The sequence below is a fragment of the Dermochelys coriacea genome, chromosome 7 (assembly GCF_009764565.3).
Source record: "Dermochelys coriacea isolate rDerCor1 chromosome 7, rDerCor1.pri.v4, whole genome shotgun sequence".
NCBI classification, from domain to species: Eukaryota; Metazoa; Chordata; order Testudines; family Dermochelyidae; genus Dermochelys; species Dermochelys coriacea.
The window spans coordinates 80,664,311-80,684,852 of NC_050074.1; the positions used below are offsets into that span (position 1 = coordinate 80,664,311).

At 37.3% G+C, this 20,542-nt stretch overlaps 1 protein-coding gene across 5 annotated transcripts in view; it reads right to left on the reverse strand.

The window, feature by feature from the left end:
• Positions 1 to 20,542, reverse strand: part of CTNNA3 (catenin alpha 3) — an 889,777-nt gene that overhangs the window by 99,728 nt on the left and 769,507 nt on the right. For all 5 annotated transcript variants that reach the window (XM_043518063.1, XM_038411313.2, XM_043518062.1 and 2 more), the window contains one exon: positions 11,760 to 11,852. In XM_043518063.1, coding sequence (XP_043373998.1) covers positions 11,760 to 11,852 — 93 coding nt within the window. The remainder of the gene's footprint in view (positions 1 to 11,759; positions 11,853 to 20,542) is intronic.

Here is a 20,542-nt window from a genome sequence, read left to right on the forward strand (position 1 = left end):
CATTCAGCATGTAATTGAACTGGCCCAGGAGCACAGCAGGGAACTGACTGTAACTCAGAGTCACAATGTGACCCCAGGTTCCACCTTGCTTCATAGGGATAGTAACCTACCATGAGTCTGTATCAGAAGTAGATTACCTCCCCTGCCCTGGTGACTCAGCAATATTTGCTGGAGCATTAGGAACAGGTAAAGCCAAGGACCCATCCACTTCCCAGCTCCAGAAGGAGGGGGAAGTAGTGGCACTGTGCTATTCCCGCCACTCTTCCCCTGGGTTTTCAAGCCAATGCAATCATTCCAGATGTGTCCAGTGTCACCTGAAAATTAACATCTATGGAATTTGTTAAAAAATATGTAAACTGAAAAGTTACCTTATTATGGGGGACTCACAAAAATATCAAAAATGTGCTCCCCACTCATATTATTCAAAATACATTTTAATTAAAAAGCCATTAATCTGATAAATGATGAATATTTGCTGCAAGATCTGAAGTTTGTAGTACCAGAAAAATTCATAAACTGCTATGGGTTTTTCATCACCAAGTGATTTTTTGTTCCTTATCGGAAAATACTGTATTTCATTTCCATCAGAAAATGTAGGACAACTTACATCAACTAAATAGGAATAATTTTAACTACTGCTGTCAGAATGAAGGAAACACAAATGCAGACATGGTTCAGTCACCAGTAAGCTGAAAAGAAATCTACAGCTATGTTGAGTAAATTATTTAAAATTGTGCAGATTAGTTTAGCTGGAACAGAAAGCATGCTTCCTCCAATCTTGAGTTCTGGTTATTCTATCCAATTTCAGTAAGTGTTATCCAACTTCAGTAATAAAATTGAATTCAGTACAAAATAGATTCCATGGATGCGGACATTTAGAGAATTCCTTAGTTTTAAAGCCAATGACTCAGACGCTTACATCCCAAACTGGCAATAGATATAGAAGGCAGCTATTATCGGTCTTTCTCACTAGCATAGATCCTTGCTGCTCATAAATCATATAAGGTAGCCAGGCATTAGACTTCTTGACCTCTCAGGGATTCTCCCTGATGTCTATTCTATACAATTGGAAACTCTTAACTACAAGTCAAAACAAAAATTTCTGTACTGTCAATTGAGCCAGTATTTTAAATGATAAATTGATTATCAAAGTGTCAACTAGAAATCATTTTTAAAATACCATATTCAGATCAGAAATTAGATTATCTCCAAAAGATGGGGAAGTGGTACTCTCACCATGCTCTCACTTATAGCACTTTGGTTTCTTAATTGTTTTATAAGTTTATGGACTCAGGCCATCAAGCCAGGTCTACATTATCACAGCCACAACGGAAAATACTCCAGTCATTGGATACAGTATGCTTGTTTATCAGGTATAAATACCATTCCAAGATAAGGAAAGACAGTTGTATGAGTTATCCTTCCCTTCAGGATTAAAGTAACTCAAACACTGATTTTAAAGAGAACAATATGACTTCTGCAGGCTGGCTGGCCTTGATGTGAATGATTTTTGTACTGAATCAGCTGAAAACAGTGAAGGACCAAATAGTCCCATGCATACTGAGAACATCATTACCAAAATGGTGTGTTGGATGCCTGCATGCCAAACCCATTACAAAATAACTTCTTTTACATTATTTCCGGGTAAGGTTTTTGCATAGGAATCAGATTCTTGAAAAAAATTACCCTGAAATTCTCTTATCACAGCCAGCCAAAACTCAAATCAATGAGTTGGACACTCTGGTGCATGCAGGCCATTTTGCATTGCTCCACTGGCACAAAGCACATTTAAGCATGAATTCAGCTATTAAAAGGGTAGATGAGACACACCATAGATGCCTCCATGTTCCCTCCCGTGCCTGTGACCAGTACAGAGGGGCATATCCAGCCTGGTCCTGTTATGATCCCTGGCTGCCATAAAGGTTTCTCAGAACCATTAGAAGTCAGCATAACTGGAGCAGCCTTTAGGTGACTGGACTAATGCCAGGATGACCGAAAGCTTGTGGATACAAAAGACAGGTTTAAAGCTAATTTTGCATCACTTTCCTAAACTGTACCGAGCACTCCTTCAGCTGCAGCCCAGGATCTAACTCGATATCATTATAGGTTAAAAAAACAAGTGGTTCTTAGACTATTATAAAAAATAATTAAAAGAAAAGAATATTGTCCTGGAGGTATTACTGGAAAGCAAGCAGCAGGAAGGGCACTCTACACAGATACCCTGAGGTCCAAGAATCCTTGCAGAACTTTGGCCTCCATGGTTCTGAGCTCATAGATCCCTTTCATCCCACTACTAACCTTCCCTTCTCTCAAAGCAAATGATGTGGTGTAGCTATTGCATAGTCACTCACATTTAAGTAATGGATCTATCTTCTAATATGGTGACAGTTATTACAAAACTGTGGCTTCACTGCAATTACAATATAATTCTTGTTATTCTTGTTTTTAACAAATTACCACTAATTCATATAATTGGAAGGTTAAGAAGGTGACTGCATTACTTATATTATCTTTTTAGTTTTATAAGTAATTCATGTATTTTTTGAATCCACATACATGAAGTAGATTTTATTTACATTGTGATAACTCTGTCACACAGTTAATTTTCCTAGTTATATGAATTACTAGCAATTATAGGTTTCATAAAGCATATCCATGGTGTAATTACAGGCACCAAATTAGGAAGTGTAACTGACAATTTTATGTAGTATTTTCAATGTTTGTTTTAAAATGTAAAAAAGTATGAAACTGACCAAACATACAGGCAGATCAAAATCATGATAAGATCTTTGAAACTGAGGAACTTGATGTTTGTTTGTGACTGGGGAGCTCTACTAGCTGAAAATAATGCAAGAAATTAAATGGAAAGGAAGGAGAGCAAGGGGTAAAGAGGGAAAAGGGATCAAAAGCAGGAGAGTACTGTCCATTTGACATAGCAAATATGTAACTATCATATTTCTTATCTTCTATCAGCTGATGGAGAGGTCTAACACTCCCAGCCCACAGTTTTAATAATGTTTGAGTCTAGGAATGGAGAGCCATGTTTGGCAACCATAAAAAAGAGGAGATTTTAATAGGAGAACCATGAGGTATGATGTTTTGCTTGTGCATTCAGAGTAACGTTTTCCAAGTGGAATATGACAATTTATTCACTGGAACAAAATGACCAAGGAAAATCATAAAATGCTGATCCGCTGACCTTGATTTTTCTTTAAGCTCTCTGATATTGCACTGAAAACATACGTAGCAACAAATCCAAAATTACATCCACAGCTATTTAAGTGTGGTGTGGTTCTGCATCGAGATAGACAATGTAAAGGTAAATGTGAAATAATTATTTAAATTGAAAATCTGCTGAGATGTAAGTGCAGGTTTATTTTGTCCAACAAATGAAAGCAAGTTTTTATTACTTCCATAACAAGCACAAATAGTTGCAAACTTCTTCACTACAGTAAAAAGATAATGGTGTTAGGAAGTTGAGGGTGGTGATGGGGAACCATCTTCCTCATATTTTGGTTCTTTTACAAAAGAAAATATTTTTTAAAATAAAACTCAGTTAAATATATTGGTTAGCCTGTTTTTCCGTGGTATTTGGGTAACTTCAAAGAGGGTATTATCTGCTGACTTCTGAGAGGTTTAGCCTTATTGTTATCCACCTCGTTAGTCATAATACTAGGGATGGGCAAACTGGCATATGTCAAATAAAACTAGGCTTTCATTGAACCTGACCATCTTTAAGTTTCAGATCATTTTGTTGTCACAGATTCACACATTGTATGACTACTTTCCAAAACCATTGCTTTTCAGGACACAGCGTGTAATCTGTAATTTAATTTGTGCAGACCAGAGGACAGCAATTCCATTTTGTGGCAACTTTTGAGTTTCACAATTTGTTTTCACTCCTCAGTGGAAAAAAACCCAAACCTTTCAAATGTTTTCTCATTTGAGAAAATGAGCTTAGTGGTTAGGGTGCTGCCCTGGGACGTGGGAGATTCAAGTCCCTGGTCTGCCTGACTCAGAGCAGAGTTTTTCATCCCAGGTCATTCTAGATCATGCATAGCAGGATCTCCCACATCCCAGCCCAGTACCCTAGCCTCTCATCAATAGAGTCAGTCTCTCTCTCTCTCTGTTGAAAATTCTGTGGAAAGTGGTTCATCTCTGCAAAACACTTCAGTAAAACCAAATATTTAGGCAAAAAAGTTTTAACCAGCTCTAATTGTAAGTTACAATCTTTTTTCCTAGATGTATGACCATAAATTTGGCTGCATTCAAGTATATATTTTTCAGATATGCCACAGCTTGCCTAGATCACAGGTATGTATTTGGTAAAGGTTACTAACACAAATATGTGTTTTGTATGCAAGTCTCTAGTGAATATTTTTCTGAGCATAGTACACAGTGTGGCAAGGGATTGCAATTATAACAGATAACAAAAGTTCTGTCCGCGATCACTTAATTAAAAGTCTTATTGTTTCTAGTATGTGTATAGCCATAAGGTTTTTTGACAAAGAGGTACTACATAGAAATCTGAAGATTCAAGAATTCATGGAAGAAAGAGCACAGAGTGTATTTTCATCAGTTGTAACTAGAGTCAGAGGGGAGGGATGGTTATTGACTGGGCACTAGGGGAACACAGAACATGGGTAGTTATGCTGGAAGCAAAATGGACAAACCAACACACAGCTTTGAATAAAGTTCCCCTTGTTCAATGTAACGTGCAGGTAGCTTCACTCTTTGCTAATGAAACATGGTGGCAGAATCTGAGCTTTGAGTTCTTTTAAGTGCAGGAGCTGACAGCACGAGCAATGCAACTTGTTCTGTAGCCTCCCTGGTGGACTTTGCAGGCACAATCTTAGCCCAGCAATGGACCTGGTGGAAGGAGGAGTTCGAGCTATACACAGACTTGGCCATACAGGAGAACAACAACAGCTGGAAAGTAAAACGGTTATTTTACTTTACTGGAAACAAGGCACCACCTCACCACTGCCTCAATCCTCACAGCAGTCATAGGAGACCTGGGGACCTTTTGCCTCCAAAAGTGGAATAAAACTATGGAATGAAACATAGTTTTCATTACAGACCAATCCAAAGGGGAGGGGACAGACCCCTGAGACATACTGACTGCTACCTGTAATTCTGGGGACTTGACAGACTCCTTAATTTGGGACAGGATAGTCTGCAGCAGTTAGGATCACCACCTACAGGAGCAGCTGTTCCAGGAACGTGATCTTGAATAGGCAGATGCTTAGACATGTGGCATGCAGCAGAAGCCTCAAGAGAAAGGATGAAAGTCACAGAAGGCACAACTCCTCCAGAATTATATCCAGTGAGACTACAGCAAAGGAGACAGGTGGTCAGGCTTCCATGTCCATAGTGAGATGCATTTAATGTGGGAGGCAGCAAGAGCAGGAAAAGAAGTAGTGCCCCACACTTCGAAAGCATTACAAGGAATGTGGCAAGTTGAACCATTTTAGTAGGGTATACAACAGTAAGGGAAGTTACCAGAAAGATTCAGTCTGACTTATGCTGTGATGTATTCATTTCTTGTGTATTTTTAGTCACATCATAATGAAGGACTTTCCCCTTTGTAAGCATGTTGAGTTTTCTGCTTCTTACAATATCATCTTAAATATCTCTTTTGGGGGTCTTTTTACATTGACAGAATCTCTCTCAACATGTAATAAGTTAATTTCCTTTAAAACTCTGTTTCAAAAGTGTTTTGTGTGTTGGAACAAAACTGAATATTTTGATAATCCCAGAAGATGGTGTGAAAATTGGTACATTCTGAATTCATTTTGCTGGTAATTACTGGAGTGTAAAAAAGTATCTGAATATTAGAGTATTAAAAAAATTGGTGGGGGAAGTATTTTTCCCGTCTCTTTTTAGCTTTCCCCACTTTTTCCATTGCAGAGGTAGAGGGAATACAACTGGAGAGAAAGTAGGAGTTTGCCCACTTTAAAAAAAATCAAAATTTTTCATTTTGAAATTTCATAGAAAATGAAAAAGGCAAAAATGTCATCATTGACAAAATACTGTTTCTCAATAAAATAACTTAAAATTGAATTTTTTTGACCAGCCCTAATGAGTATATTCCACTGAAATTTGGTTTAAATGATGAGGGGAGGGGAAAGAAAAACAACCAAAAGGAGAATAACAGAAAGTTTAAAATAAGTAACTATCACAGTATTTTAACTTGAACCTCCTTCATGTCCCTGTGTATTCATGACACTGATTACTGATTCCATTCTTGCACCTCTTTACACATTACTTTTTAATTAAGCACACTCTATTTATCTAATTTTAATCATCTCTCTTATACTGCCCTGCTAATGTGATTCAACCCTATCCTGGAGGGGACTTACTTCAGGAGTGAGAAGTTAGTTCAGCTTCCATGTCACCACTGCCCATTCTTTCAACTGCTGAACTTACCAAGATGGAGTCCAGTAAGTGACAACTTTTGTACTATTTATGATGTAGGCAGGTATCCAGCCACAAAGAATCAGATTGAGGTCACCAAACTCATTTCGCACAGGAAACTGAACAGTTGCCACATAATAGCACCCTTTAAAAACGCCAAGCCTGGGCGAGATTTTAAACCCCAAGATGAAAGGCTACATATCACATTGCTAATGCCCTGAGCCATCCAATTACTCCAGTCCCTTCCTTTACTGAAATTATGAGAACATATGAATTATGCAGGGAAATGTGATACTGTTGATGAATCATTGTTCTTGACAGGGATTACTGTGCTCTGTATTAAACATTAAAGCCACTATTAGCAGACGTACTTAAAATTACAGAACAAAGTTATTGGCACTATGCCCTGAATTCTTGTCATTAGGCTTTCAAGATTCTGTGTTGCTTCTGGCAAAATTAAACTTATGACAGGTTTTGGGGGTTTTTTAATGACTTTTTTTTACTTATGAAGATACCAAAATCTTCCTATTAACACAGTTTGGCCAAAAAAAAAAAGCTCATCTAAATGAAAATAACAATGCATATTTTAGATAATTCTTTGTTACCTGAATATTAATAGTTGACATATTTGATTTCTACTGTTGCTATTGCTTTGAGTGTCAAAATGTGATGCAAGTACCTTTAGATTTTGTCATTGAATTACACAATGTTTTTTTGTTGTTGTCGTCACCATCATCCCTATTGCATTTGGTAAATGTTTAATGGAATTCTGATCAAGGTTGGATTTTTTTAAGCTTTTTATATGAATGAAAATCTTATAAATGCATGTCTATTTTTCCTTTATTACAGTTACATAATAGTAATTTAAAAGATGAATACAAACTTTAATTTAAAAAGAATGTGTAAACCTCAAATAGGCACAATTCTTTACACTGAATGTAGATCTCACATGTGAAACAAACTAACAAATAAAAAGTTTATGGATTTTCTCATTCACAATCTTGCACACAATGGGTTAACTTTTCATTGGCTCCCAATGGCTGTGCAAACAAAACAAAGGACAAATTCATATAGAGAGACAGGTGTACCCTGGAGCACCCTATCTGAATGCATTCAAGAAGAAAGCAGTGTAGAAGAAATTCTGTGAGACTAAGCGTGGGCATGGAGTTACCTGAGAGAAAACATAATTTTTGCTTCAGTCTTTTGTAAAATGATTTCTGTGTGCACTGAAACATTGTATTTTTGATGTGAATAAAATCACAATTTTTAAATTAAATTAGGTACTTTTATCTTCCCTAGCTTCTTCATAACAGATGCTTAAATATGAGTGTTCTCTTTGTCATATATATGACATAATTAGTCTCAGTATCTGATCATGATGGAATGCATTTCTTCCAAAAAAATGACTGCAAGGCACTGAGAATTTTCATTCAGATCACCATAGATCTATAAGAAGACAACTTTGTGCCTTGTGGACCAGATGTTCATGTGAAATGGACTGGCATAGTTCCATTGACTTCAATGAAGCTGTACCAATCTACACCAGCTCAGGATCTGGCCCCATGTCTTTCATTCAAGGGTGTAAAATTGTTTTTACAAACATTTAATGGCTATTATTTTATGTAATTTCTCAAAGATCTTAAAACACTTTACCAAGTTAAATTAAACCTCAGAACAACCTGTAAGTATTGCTCCACTCATTTCACAGATAGGTGAGCTGAGGGAAAGAGGAGTACAATAACTTTCCAAAGGCCACATTTCGAGTCTGTGACAGAGTCAGGAATATAATTCAGAAGTCAATTCCCAGTCCCCTGCTCTCATCACTAAACTCCACTCTCTCCTCCTGGTTTCTGAAAGTTACAAATAATAACTAATACCATTTATAAGGTTTCCATATCTATCAAGGATGAGAAACGAAAGACACAATTTTGACCTTATTAGAGCTTTTCACTGTAGTAATGTCTAGCTTACTCTGAATACTCTGCATCGTCCACTGTTTGCTAGTGAATATGCAGCTTCAGTCACAGTGGCTGATGTATAGCAGATTTTTTCCTACCCTATTGATTATATGTAACATGATTAATAGAGAAATGAAATAAGACAGGGTAATTTCAAAGGGGCCTGCTTGCTGGTGGAAACACACAGACTGGCATGGAGGAATTTACATAAAATAAATCATTGCTCTCTTGAATGCACAAGTCGAGTCAGGACTGCTGTTATGCTCAAGGACAACTGATTTTGAGACTAATACGTACATATAAAACAAATTCTCAGTGTGGAAATATCTGTCAGAAAGAGATCAAAGAGTAAGCAAAAGCTACTCTGAACTCATGTATTGGAGTCCTTATAACGCAATCACTGCACTGTAAACTGTTTTAAGTGAGCTGTAGCTCACAAAAGCTTATGCTCAAATAAATTTGTTAGTCTCTAAGGTACCACAAGTCCTTCTTTTCTTTTTTGCGAATACAGATTAACACGGCTGCTACTCCGAAACCTGTTTTTTAAAGATACAGGTTAGAGATACAGTGTTTGCCAATGGTCTCTGGGTAGGTCTATATTGCAGTTATGGGATGTGATTGCAGCTCGAGTAGAAAATACCTGAGGCTAGGTTGCTTGGGTGGGTCCCAGAGTAGTGAAACCACAGGAGCCCGTGCTTTAGCATGAGCTGTAAAAGCTCGCCTGGGCAATTTACTCACGAGCCTAGCCTGGGCTGGAGTGTGAGCTGCTGCAGCTTCACTGCTCTGGGACCCGAGCTAGCTTTAATCTATGTCTACTCAAGTGGCAATCACAGCCTGCAATAGACATACCTTCGGATTTGTAGCTAGGATTAAATATTTGGTTGCTTCTTTCTTATAAGGTAAACATCATGTGTAAGGAGAGTCAATAAACAAAAGATTTTATGTACTGGTCTTCTCCCCTCTCAGTTCACATTTTTTTCTCCATACCCTTAATTTAAAATAACTGAAGCTTACTACACAATTTTTGTGACAGTCTTTGTTGTTCCACGCTATAGTATAAAGTTTAATTTATTACCACTCCATGAGAGATTACTTTTGCATTATTTGGGGCATTTGTTTTTAAAAAATGAAAGTTATGCTGGAAGGAGTGTGGCAGTTTTTCAGAAATTAATGACTAACCCTATAAAGAGACCTAGTTCACACCTAGACTCGGTCAGGTATTAGTGCAGTAAAGTATCCCAAACCAATAAACCTCAACTATTTCTCGTATTTGTGACTTATTGACAACAACTAGACTTTTTTAAACATTTATTTAAAAATGCTTATGTCAAGATTTATGTCAGCCTACGACCTTCAGGGACTGGTCTGAGGTATTTTGTTTGTTTGTTTTGTTAAGAGACAAAACATGTGGATAGTATTTTAGAGAAGGACCTTGCTTTCCTTAGCTACAATTGGATTTTTTAGCTTGTAATAGGGAGGAAGTGTGGCAAAAATTTCTAGGCATAATTTAGATTGAAAAGGGCAGCTGTTATAACTTACTTGTCAACTGTATTTATTGAGTAATAACTTTGTAGGAGATAATCTTTCAAACAGTAGTTACATTTCTCACACTATGTTTTAAGAATCAATTGATAATGATCGTATAACTGAACCTGGGGAATTAAGCCATTTTGGTCCTGCAGCGTTGCTTTAAAAAAAAAAGAAAACAAGCAAAACCATACTATTTAGATGAAGGGCATCTTGTAGTGATTTGCCAAGGGCTACATAATATTGCATGCTGCTGCCCTGATAAAGGATTTGATCAAACTGAAATTAGCCTTGGTCAGTTAAAAAGCAGAGATTGTTGAGGCTGAAGACCCTGGTGATGGGAGCTGAAGTCACTCCCGAGCGCCTTGGTACCAAACAGAAAGTGAAGAGGTTTTTAGATCCAGACAGAAAGTATGGCTTGGAGGTTTACCTGGATGGAATGCCAACTCAAGTGTTATGAACATTTGTGTTAAGGGGATGAGTTTTCTCTTGCTTCACCCCCCCAACCCCCCCCAAAAAAAGAAATAAAGAAATAAAAAGAAAGGTTCAAGATCCTAAAACTTTACTAAAACGAAAATCAATATTTCAAGGGGAGTGAAATCACATTGAACAAACTGGCCAAAATTTTCATGCGTATTTTCCTGAAAAGCTTTTTCTCCAACTTTACCCAGTTCTCTCAATGAGACCTAGGCAAAATGATACCATTTATTAGGCACTGGTATTCTACTTAGAAAGAAAAAATACATCCAATTACACTGCAATTCTTTTTTAAAAAGTGTTAGTTTAACTTTCTTCACCACAGGCCTAGTAAATACTTTCCTAGATTAACAATAGTTTTCTAATTTTTAAAGGTAGATTTGCAGTCAGTTATCTACTATACCTGGATTAATTCAAACAATTCCTAGTAAATCTGTATGACTTCTATGATTAACTCTTTATGACTATATTGTAAAACACTTACAGTTGGACTACTTGTGAATGAGAGTAAATCTAATCCTTAATTATCATGTTTAAGAGCTTGACTTGACCGCATGCTGCCCCAAAAGTTTATTTTTTGAATTTATTTTAAAAATTATTCATTTATAATTAAAGCTGGTCAAAAACAATGTATTTAAAATGTTGTGGAAAATGCAATATTTTTGTTTTGTTTTTTGTTTCATTCAAAATTTTCACTTTTTTATGTTTATAAAAAGGCTAAATATTTTTGATTATCAAAAACAAAAAATAAAAACACTGCTGGAAAATGTAAATTTTCTTGTGAAATCCATTTTTAAATTAAGGAAAGGTTTCATAACTATTTTTACTAGATCTATTTATTATTTCTGTTATAATAATATTATATTAGTTGTCAAAGAACTTACTCCTTCCTCAGGAAGTAATCCCATTATGCACACATTGCCGCAGCTAAGCCTCTAACCAAGTCCTTTTTGTGCTGCAGGGCTGTTTTTGTCCTATATAGAAGTCATTTTTTTGGATAGAGTGCATCACAAACTTAAAGCACATATAAAACTTGAATGCCAAGATACATGGTTAACCGAACCTTGGTTAGGCAAACTCAAAGATTATTAAACTTTAGCAAGTTGAATTCTACATAGGTATGTGTTTATATGTAAGAAGTTGCCTGGCTTGTTTAAATCTTCACAGGATATTTACAATTTAATCAGGTCTGTCTTTGTCACTTAAATACATATATATTTCAGTTCAAAGTCCCGTGCCTATTTTCAGAAATGTATTAAGAGGGCATTTTGATGATTCGCTTCCTGACATAAAATTGCTTCACAGGAACAGCAATACAATAGGTTAGGGTTTTTTTTTTCTTCTCCAAACTGATTTTTATTAAACTAGTCTGATACATACCCTGTCAGTTTTCCCTTCAGTTTGAACACTGGTACGACTGTGTGCATCGTAGTCTTCTTCAAGGTCCGATATATCTTCTAATTCCTCTGGCGTCTAAGAGAAGAGTATGACAAAAATGATATTATTCTGTTTTATAGTTAGCAACTGTAATATTAGAAAACATCAAAAATATATTAAACCTGTCCTAAGTGTCCACTTAAAAGACCAACAGAGTTGTGCTATTAGTAAATGTTAAAAAAATAGCCTGAAAAAAATTGGATTATATCATAATAGCCATTTTATGGTCGTGGGTTCTATTTTGGAGAAGACATTTAGTAAATTGTCTATGTTTACATGTATTCTAGTCTGGCATTATAGCTACTAGAAAGAATATATTACAGGGAACCCCTATGTGATCCAAGATGGATGAGATTTAGCTAGCATTTTCATTAATAAAAAGTAAAAATTTCAATTTCTCTTCACTTCAAAGAAATATCTATGCCATCCACCCATTGTTACACAAGGAGGAGAGGAACTGCCATACTGGATCAGACCAGTGGCCCATCTAGCCCAGTATCCTGTCAGTAACAGTGTCCACATGAGGTACTTAAGAGGAAGGTAGACTATTGTGAAATAACTTGCCCAAAGAGAAAGTTTCTTCCTTATCCCCCCCATCAATTAGTGCTTGGCTTATGCCCACAAACATCAGGGTTTGTATCATTTACTTTTCTTTAAAAAAAAGTTATTATCCTATCTAATGTAACTCTGAATGTTCTCATTATCTAACTAAATGTCCAACCCCTTTTTGAATCCTATTGAACTTTTGGCCTCAGAGATACTAACTGCCATGGGTTAATTATGCACTGTGAGAAAGAGCATTTCTTTTTATCAGTTTTGAATTTGTTGTCTTTCAGTTTTATTAAATGTCTCCTAGTTACTGCATTATGAGAAAGGGCAAATAGGAGACCTCAATTTGCCATTTCTAGAGGATTCATTTTGTATAATGCTGCAGATTCCCTCTTACTCATCTCACCTGTAGTCTAAATAGGCCCACTATTTTAAATTTCTTTTCACTGGGAAGCCTTTTCATGTATCTAATAATTTTTGTTGCCTATCTTTGAACTCCTGTATTTCTAATATATCCTTTTGTAGATGGAGTGGCCAGAACTGAACAGAATATTGCATGTAAGAGTGTAGCTTTGAGTGTGTGTGTATATATATATATATATATATATATATATATATATATAAAATAGCATTACGTTTTAATAATTTTGTAAACTATTGGTGGACATTGAGAAGCAGTTTTTTATAGCAGAGATATCCACAATTCACAGCCAAGTCTTTTTCCTGAGTGAAAAGAGTTCATTCTAGCTATGTTATGCTCTTAATGGTCATACTTGCACTAATATCTGAGTTACTCACAAACTTTTATTTATTTATCCTCTTAACACACCTGTGAGGTAGGGAAGTATGATTATTCCTATTTTACAGATGGGGAACTGGGGACACAGACAGGCTAAGTGTCACAAAGGAAGTCAGTAACAGATCTGGAAACTGAACTCAAGTCTCCTGAATGGCAGGCTAGCACCTCAACCACTGGACCAACCTTCCTCTCATTGTAGAGCCCACCAATGTACATAGGTAATTCAGATTCATCCCTCAGCGAGCAACCACTCCATGGGACAGTAACGCACTGCCCCTCTGTAATGCCAACAAACAGGTTCCACAGGAGTTATGTGCAGTGAAGAGTAAGTTTAGACTGGGCTATTGGGTAACAAAGCATTTGCTTGCAGAATTATGTGGCTGTACAATTGCTTCTTCCCTGCCCCCTCAGTCGTACACTATGCAAGCACACTCTCCCCTGCCCTGGCTCCTCAAAATATCACCTCAAAGACTTCCCAAATTGTCTGTAAAACATCAAGCTCTTTTGTACAGAGCAGGGAACTAGAAATCCTCCTCTTTCTCCGTGTGACTCTGTTTCTGTGCTAGTTCTGCACTGTACGTAAGTGTTGGAACTAGGGGTGCTGGGGCTGCTACTGCTGTACCCCGGGCTTGAAGTGGTTTCCATCTTTTACAGGGTTTACAGTTTGGTTCAATGGCTCTCAGCACCCCCACTATACAAATTGTTCTAGCACCACTGGCAGTTTACAGCTGTTGTATGTGCTGGGACAGAATGTGATTTCCCTTCTCTCTCTCCTTTCTCAATATGCCCCCCAAATTCTCTCCCTGTGTTCTCAATATCCTCACCCCTGAAAATGTAGGGGATGCTCAGAATTAGAGTTCTGATTTGGGCCCATCTTTAGTGCAAAAACAGATTGTTCCTGCTTAGAACAGTCATTTTGTAGAGTGATGTAAAAATCCCTAATTTGGAACTGATTGGACAAATCAGTTTCTGAGCAACAGTAATTAAAATGCTCACCTCCACATGGTAGTACCCATTTTATATGTCCCAGATCCCTTAAACTCCCACTGTGGCTCTCTCTCTCTCCACTCAGCCATGTACATGTCCCTCCACTCAGTCTCCTGCTCTGAAGACCCCTACTTTTCTCCCTTTGTCCTTTTACTCAATCCTTTGTTTACTACCCAGGTAACTCAGGCCATGTGCATAAATCCTGAATTATACCCCAAATAATCCAGCAAATAAGACAATATGGATGTGGCTGCAGAAAAGTTGTAAAAAAAACAAAACAAACCACAAGTTTTGCTGTTTTATGGTACCAGTCCAAAGAAACTGTGTAAGTAAATAAAAACATGAAATTCTTGTGATTGTGAAGTGTACAAGATTAGACATTGGCTGTTAAAATGAGCTGGAGAGCACTGTAATTATAGAAAAGAGATTTCTATTGGTGCACTCCAATTTACATTAAAAAAACCAGAGACTCTGGGACAATGTACAGTTACTGATAGATCCATTATGAAGAGATTAATACAACTGTAAGAGTACTTGCCTGAACTATCTCTACAGTTTCAGTCAGAAAGAAATATTGGTATTTTTTGTATGTATAGATCAAGCACTACCCTAAAATTTAATCTTTGTCAGATGCCCAAACTGAACTACACAGAGGACTGAATTTCATCCAATTTACAAAATAATGTTTCTAGGAGATAAGTTACCTGGATCTAGTGTAGAGTTTGATACCGGTAAATTGCAAGCTTTGGAACATGTGTCCAGATTTAATAATTAAACAATATTCACAGCCTCTACTATGTATGATCAACTGTTCAGGCAAATATGATTGTAAAGCTTACAGCATTTAAGACTCTTCATTTGTAAAATAAATAAATAAAATATGCGTGGATACAGTGAGCCAGAAGGCTTGGAGGATTAGTAATATGTTGGGAAGACTTTTAGCTTTAGGCCACAGGTTAGAATTTTGTATAAGTTAATAATAACTAAAAGATGTTACCATCTAAAAGCTGTTTGACAGCCCACAGTGTGAACTAAGTCAGATTCTTAATGGACATATCTCCATTCAAGAAAAAACGCCAGCACTAGAATTAGAACTAATCGAGACCCTAGTAGGCAGTCTCGGTAGGAAGGCCAAGAATTGAAGAGCATAAAAAACAAACTACCATTTAGCTCCCCAAAATTACATTGGCTGGATCACAAAGACAGGCAGAAGTCAGTCCTAGAGCTGTGCGAATAACTGATTTTTTTGGTTTGCTGGAAGTTCTGAAAAATTGAAAATAGTTCATTTTCAGTTTATTTGAAACTATATTTTTAATTTGTCTTTGGTGAGTCAAAATGTAGAAAAATAATGTTTTTCATTGAATGAAATGTTTCATTTTCATTTCAAGCTTTTACAATTTTTTAAATAAAACTTTTTAAATAAAACTGAAGGAAATTTCAAAATGACAAATTTCAAATGGAAAAATTAAAATGTTTCCATTTCAAAAATGTACAAACAATGGCTTTTTTATTTTTAATGGGGTTTTTTTCAACCATAACAATGACAAAAAGTGGACATGAATTCAGAAAAAGGTTATGGTGGATCCAAATCTGCATTTTCTGCCAAAAAAAATTTGGCCGAAAATCTTTATCCCGATCAAGTCAGTCCTGATCTAGTTTTAAGGTTCATAACAACCAAACACGGCTAGAAATAATTCTCCCATTCTAAAGTTATGAGACTTGTGTTTCTTCTCCTAGTAAAACACAAGATATTGGACCTTACATTTATTACATTAAGTATAGAAAGCTATTGTAAATAATTTTGAGATTTTTCTAAACCTTAGTTAATTTTTTTTCTCCACCTCTGAGGACTGTACAATTGTACTCATGGTAGAAAGGCAGCATGGATTTATAAGTGAAAGAAATAAAAATGTACCTATAAAAATGTTTGAAAGTCAAACATTTCCCAAATAGTTTTTCTGTTAAATATATGGAATATACAGAATACTTGGTTGTGTGGTATAACAGTTTTACTGGCATGAACTTGGATTGGTCTCATTACTCACAAGTGAGCTATTTAGATCATCCCAAATGACTTTTAGTAAAGCCTTTAAAACACACCAAACCATCATATATTCTCTACATGCCACATATTTTACAGAAAGACTATTTCAGAAATATTTGAGAGAGTTTTTCAAAATTTTATAGGTGCTATTTTTCATTTTTCTCTATAGCCAAACTTACTTAGTATCATAAGCCTAAGTGAGAGGCCTTGAAGGGTGAAGGGGAGAGGAAATGACATTTATTTAAGAAATCTGTAAATAAAATATACCCTGAAAAAAGTTTTCTATATATTATAATGTCATGCTTCAGATCCGTTCAGCACCTTGGGACCCATGAGGACCTGAAGCAAAAGACTGTAATCACTGAAAGGAGAAGGGAAGATTCCTAGCTTTCATAGATTCATAGATACTAAGGTCAGAAGGGACCATTATGATCATCTCGTCTGACTTCCTGCACAACGCAGGCCACTGAATCTCACCCACCCACTCCTGCGAAAAACCTCTCACCTATGTCTGAGCTATTGAAGTCCTCAAATCATGGTTTAAAGACTTCAAGGAGCAGAGAATCCTCCAGCAAGTGACCCGTGCCCCATGCTACAGAGGAAGGCGAAAAACCTCCAGGGACTCTGCCAATCTGCCCTGGAGGAAAATTCCTTCCCGACCCCAGATATGGTGATCAGCTAAATCCTGAGCATATGGGCAAGATTCACCAGCCAGATACTCAAGAAAAGAATTTTCTGTAGTAACTCAGATCCCACCCCATTTAACATCCCATCACAGACCATTGGGCCTATTTACCATGAATAGTTAAAGATCAATTAATTACCAAAATCACATTATCCCATCATACCATCTCCTCCATAAACATATCGAGTTTAATCTAAAGCCAGATAGGTCTTTTTCCCTCACTGCTTCCCTTGGAAGGCTATTCCAAAACTTCACTCCTCTGATGGTTAAAAACCTTCATCTAATTTCAAGTCCAAACTTCCCAATGACCAGTTTATATCCATTTGTTCTTGTGTCCACTGAGCTTAAATAATTCCTCTCCCTCTCCGGTATTTATCCCTCTGATATATTTATAGAAAGCAATCATATCTCCCCTCAACCTTCTTTTAGTTAGGCTAAACAAGCCAAGCTTCTTGAGTCTCCTTTCATAAGACAGGTTTTCCATTCCTCGGATCATCCTAATAGCCCTTCTCTGTACCTGTTCCAGTTTGAATTCATCCTTCTTAAACATAGGAGACCAGAACTGCACACAGTATTCCAGGTGAGGTATCACCAGTGCCTTGTATAACGGTACTAAAACCTCCTTATCTCTCCTGGAAATACCTCGCCTGATGCTTCCCAAGACCGCATTAGCTTTTTTCACAGCCATATCACATTGGCAGCTCATAGCCATCCTATGATCAACCAATCCTCCAAGGTCCTTCTCCTCCTCTGTTACTTCTAATTGATGCGTCCCCAGCTTATAACTAAACTTCTTGTTATTAATCCCTAAACGCATAACCTTACACTTCTCACTATTAAATTTCATCCTATTACTATTACTCCAGTTTACAAGGTCATCCAAATCTTCCTGTATGATTTCCCGGTCCTTCTCTAAATTGGCAATACCTCCCAGCTTTGTATCATCCACAAACTTTATTAGCACACTCCCACTTTTTGTGCCGAGGTCAGTAATAAAAAGATTAAATAAGATTGGTCCCAAAACTGATCCTTGAGGAACTCCACTGGTAACCTCCCTCCAGCCTGACAGTTCACCTTTCAGTAGGACCCGCTATAGTCTCCCTGTTAACCAATTCCTTATCCACCTTTCAATTTTCATATTGATCCCCATCTTTTCCAATTTAACTAATAATTCCCCATGTGGCATGGTATCAAATGCCTTACTGAAATCTAGGTAAATTAAATCCACTGCGTTTCCTTTGTCTAAAAAATCTGTTACTTTCTCAAAGAAGGAGATCAGGTTGGTTTGGCACGATCTACCTTTTGTAAAACCATGTTGTATTTTGTCCCAATTACCATTGACCTTAATGTCCTTAACTACTTTCTCCTTCAAATTTTTTTCCAAGACCTTGCATACTACAGATGTCAAACTAACAGACCTGTAGTTTTTTACACTTTTTTTCCTTTGTTAAAATTAGGAACTATGTTAGCAATTCTCCAATCATTCGGTACAACCCCTGAGTTTACAGATTCATTAAAAATTCTTGCTAATGGGCTTGCAATTTCAGGTGCCAATTCCTTTAATATTCTTGGATGAAGATTATCTGGTCCCCCGGATTTAGTCCCATTAAGCTGTTCGAGTTTTGCTTCTACCTCAGATATGGTAATATCTACCTCCATATCCTCATTCCCATTTGTCATGCTACCATTATCCCTAAGATCCTCTTTAGCCTTATTAAAGACTGAGGCAAAGTATTTGTTTAGATATTGGGCCATGTTTAGATTATCTTTGACCTCCACTCCATCCTCAGTGTTTACCGGTCCCACTTCTTTCTTTGTTTTCTTCTTATTTATATGGCTGTAGAACCTTTTACTACTGGTTTTAATTCCCTTTGCAAGGTCCAACTCTACTTGAGTTTTAGCCTGTCTCACTTTATCCCTACATGTTCTGATCTCAATTAGGTAGCTTTCCTTGCTGATCCCTCCCATCTTCCACTCCCTGTATGCTTTCTACTTTTTCTTAATCACCTCTCTGAGATGCTTGCTTATCTAGCTTGGTCTACAACTCCTGCCTGTGAATTTTTTCCCCTTTCTTGGGATGCAGGCTTCTGATAGCTTCTGCAGCTTTGACATAAAGTAATCCCAGGCCTCCTCTGCCTTTAGATCATAAATTCTTCAGTCCAATCCACTTTTCTAACTAATTTCCTTAATTTTTGAAAGTCAGCCCTTTTGAAATCAAAAACCTAGTTGCAGATTTATTTTTGTTAATCCTTCCTTTCAGTTTGGCCACAGATAGAATGATATAAACTTTGTAACTGGATCCAGCCTCAAGTTCTCTTGTGTGTCTGAGGAATGCTGAATGACCCCACTAGCACTGGATTTTGTCCAGGAACCATATTTGTCCTGGCATAAATATCAGCCTTCAGGCTGATCTAATTTCTTCTGTCAATAGACCCCAGCAGCTCTTCCAATAGCTGGGATCAGCTGGGCATAAAGATTCACTGGTCCGAGCTCCCTTTTTCATAGCCAAAGGACACACTATAATAGCTCTGTGCCACTCAAAGATTATTCCTCTGTACAAGCCAGTTCCTCCAGTGTCCAGATCTGATGGGTTTAGGTCTACTTTGCACTGAAGGAGAGGGGACAAAGCTGCGTCAGTGTCCCAGAGGATCAGCGATTCAGTTTCTAGCGGGTTGTGAGTTATCAGAGCTTAAACTTGTCACTGTTCCAGGGATGAATATTTTCCTCTTAGAAAAAGAGTCTCTGATTTTTGGGGCAAAAACTGGCCGGGCCGATTTGTTTACCTACTGCGTCCACAGGTTTGGCCAATCGCAGCTCCCACTGTCCGTGGTTTGCCACTCCAGGCCAAAGGGGGCAACAGGAAGTGTCAGTCAGTACATCCCTCGGGCTTTCCCTGAACAAGCGGCGTCCCAACTTTGGGAAACACTGCTCTACTGTATTCATTTGGATTTCTACGTAATAAAATTGGACCAAGTGTCTGAACTACATTGTCTGTCTGTTTTGTTAGACTGTAAGGAACATAGAGGAAGGACCAGGTCTTCCTCTATGTTTTGGGCACAACAAAAAACAGGGATGGTGTTTAATAAATAACACACAATATTAATGTCCTAATTTCCAACAGTTGAAGTTATGTTTAGGCCATTTAGATGGTGTTGATTTCTCATAGGGAGGGAAATGGGAAATGCCTTCACAACATTCTTTCCTAACCTATCACAGTGTACACGCAGTTCCTGTTGCAACAGAGAGCCAATAACCTTTCAGAACTCCAGCCAGAACACAGTTCCCAACACAAGAGCTGGACAGAACATTTTCAATCGAATGAAATTTTGTTGAATTATGCTGTTTCATCTAAGCCAAAAAACGTTGAGGAGATGTATCAGTTTTGCGAAAGTTTTTGTGTGGGGTGGGGAAGAGAGAGAGAGAGAAAGACTCTTTTACACACAATAGCTTGTGGTTAGGGCACTAGTCTGGGGGAGACTTGGGTACAAGTCTCTTCTCCGCTGAGTCAGAGTGATCTTGAATGAACTGTTAATCAGGCAGATGGGCAGAGACTTAAACCTATGTGCTTGTTCACCTCCCAGACCAATGCCCTAACCATCAAGCCACACCCACATACCTTTCCAAATTTGAAAAAACCTCAAGTTTCAATCCAAAAATGGACA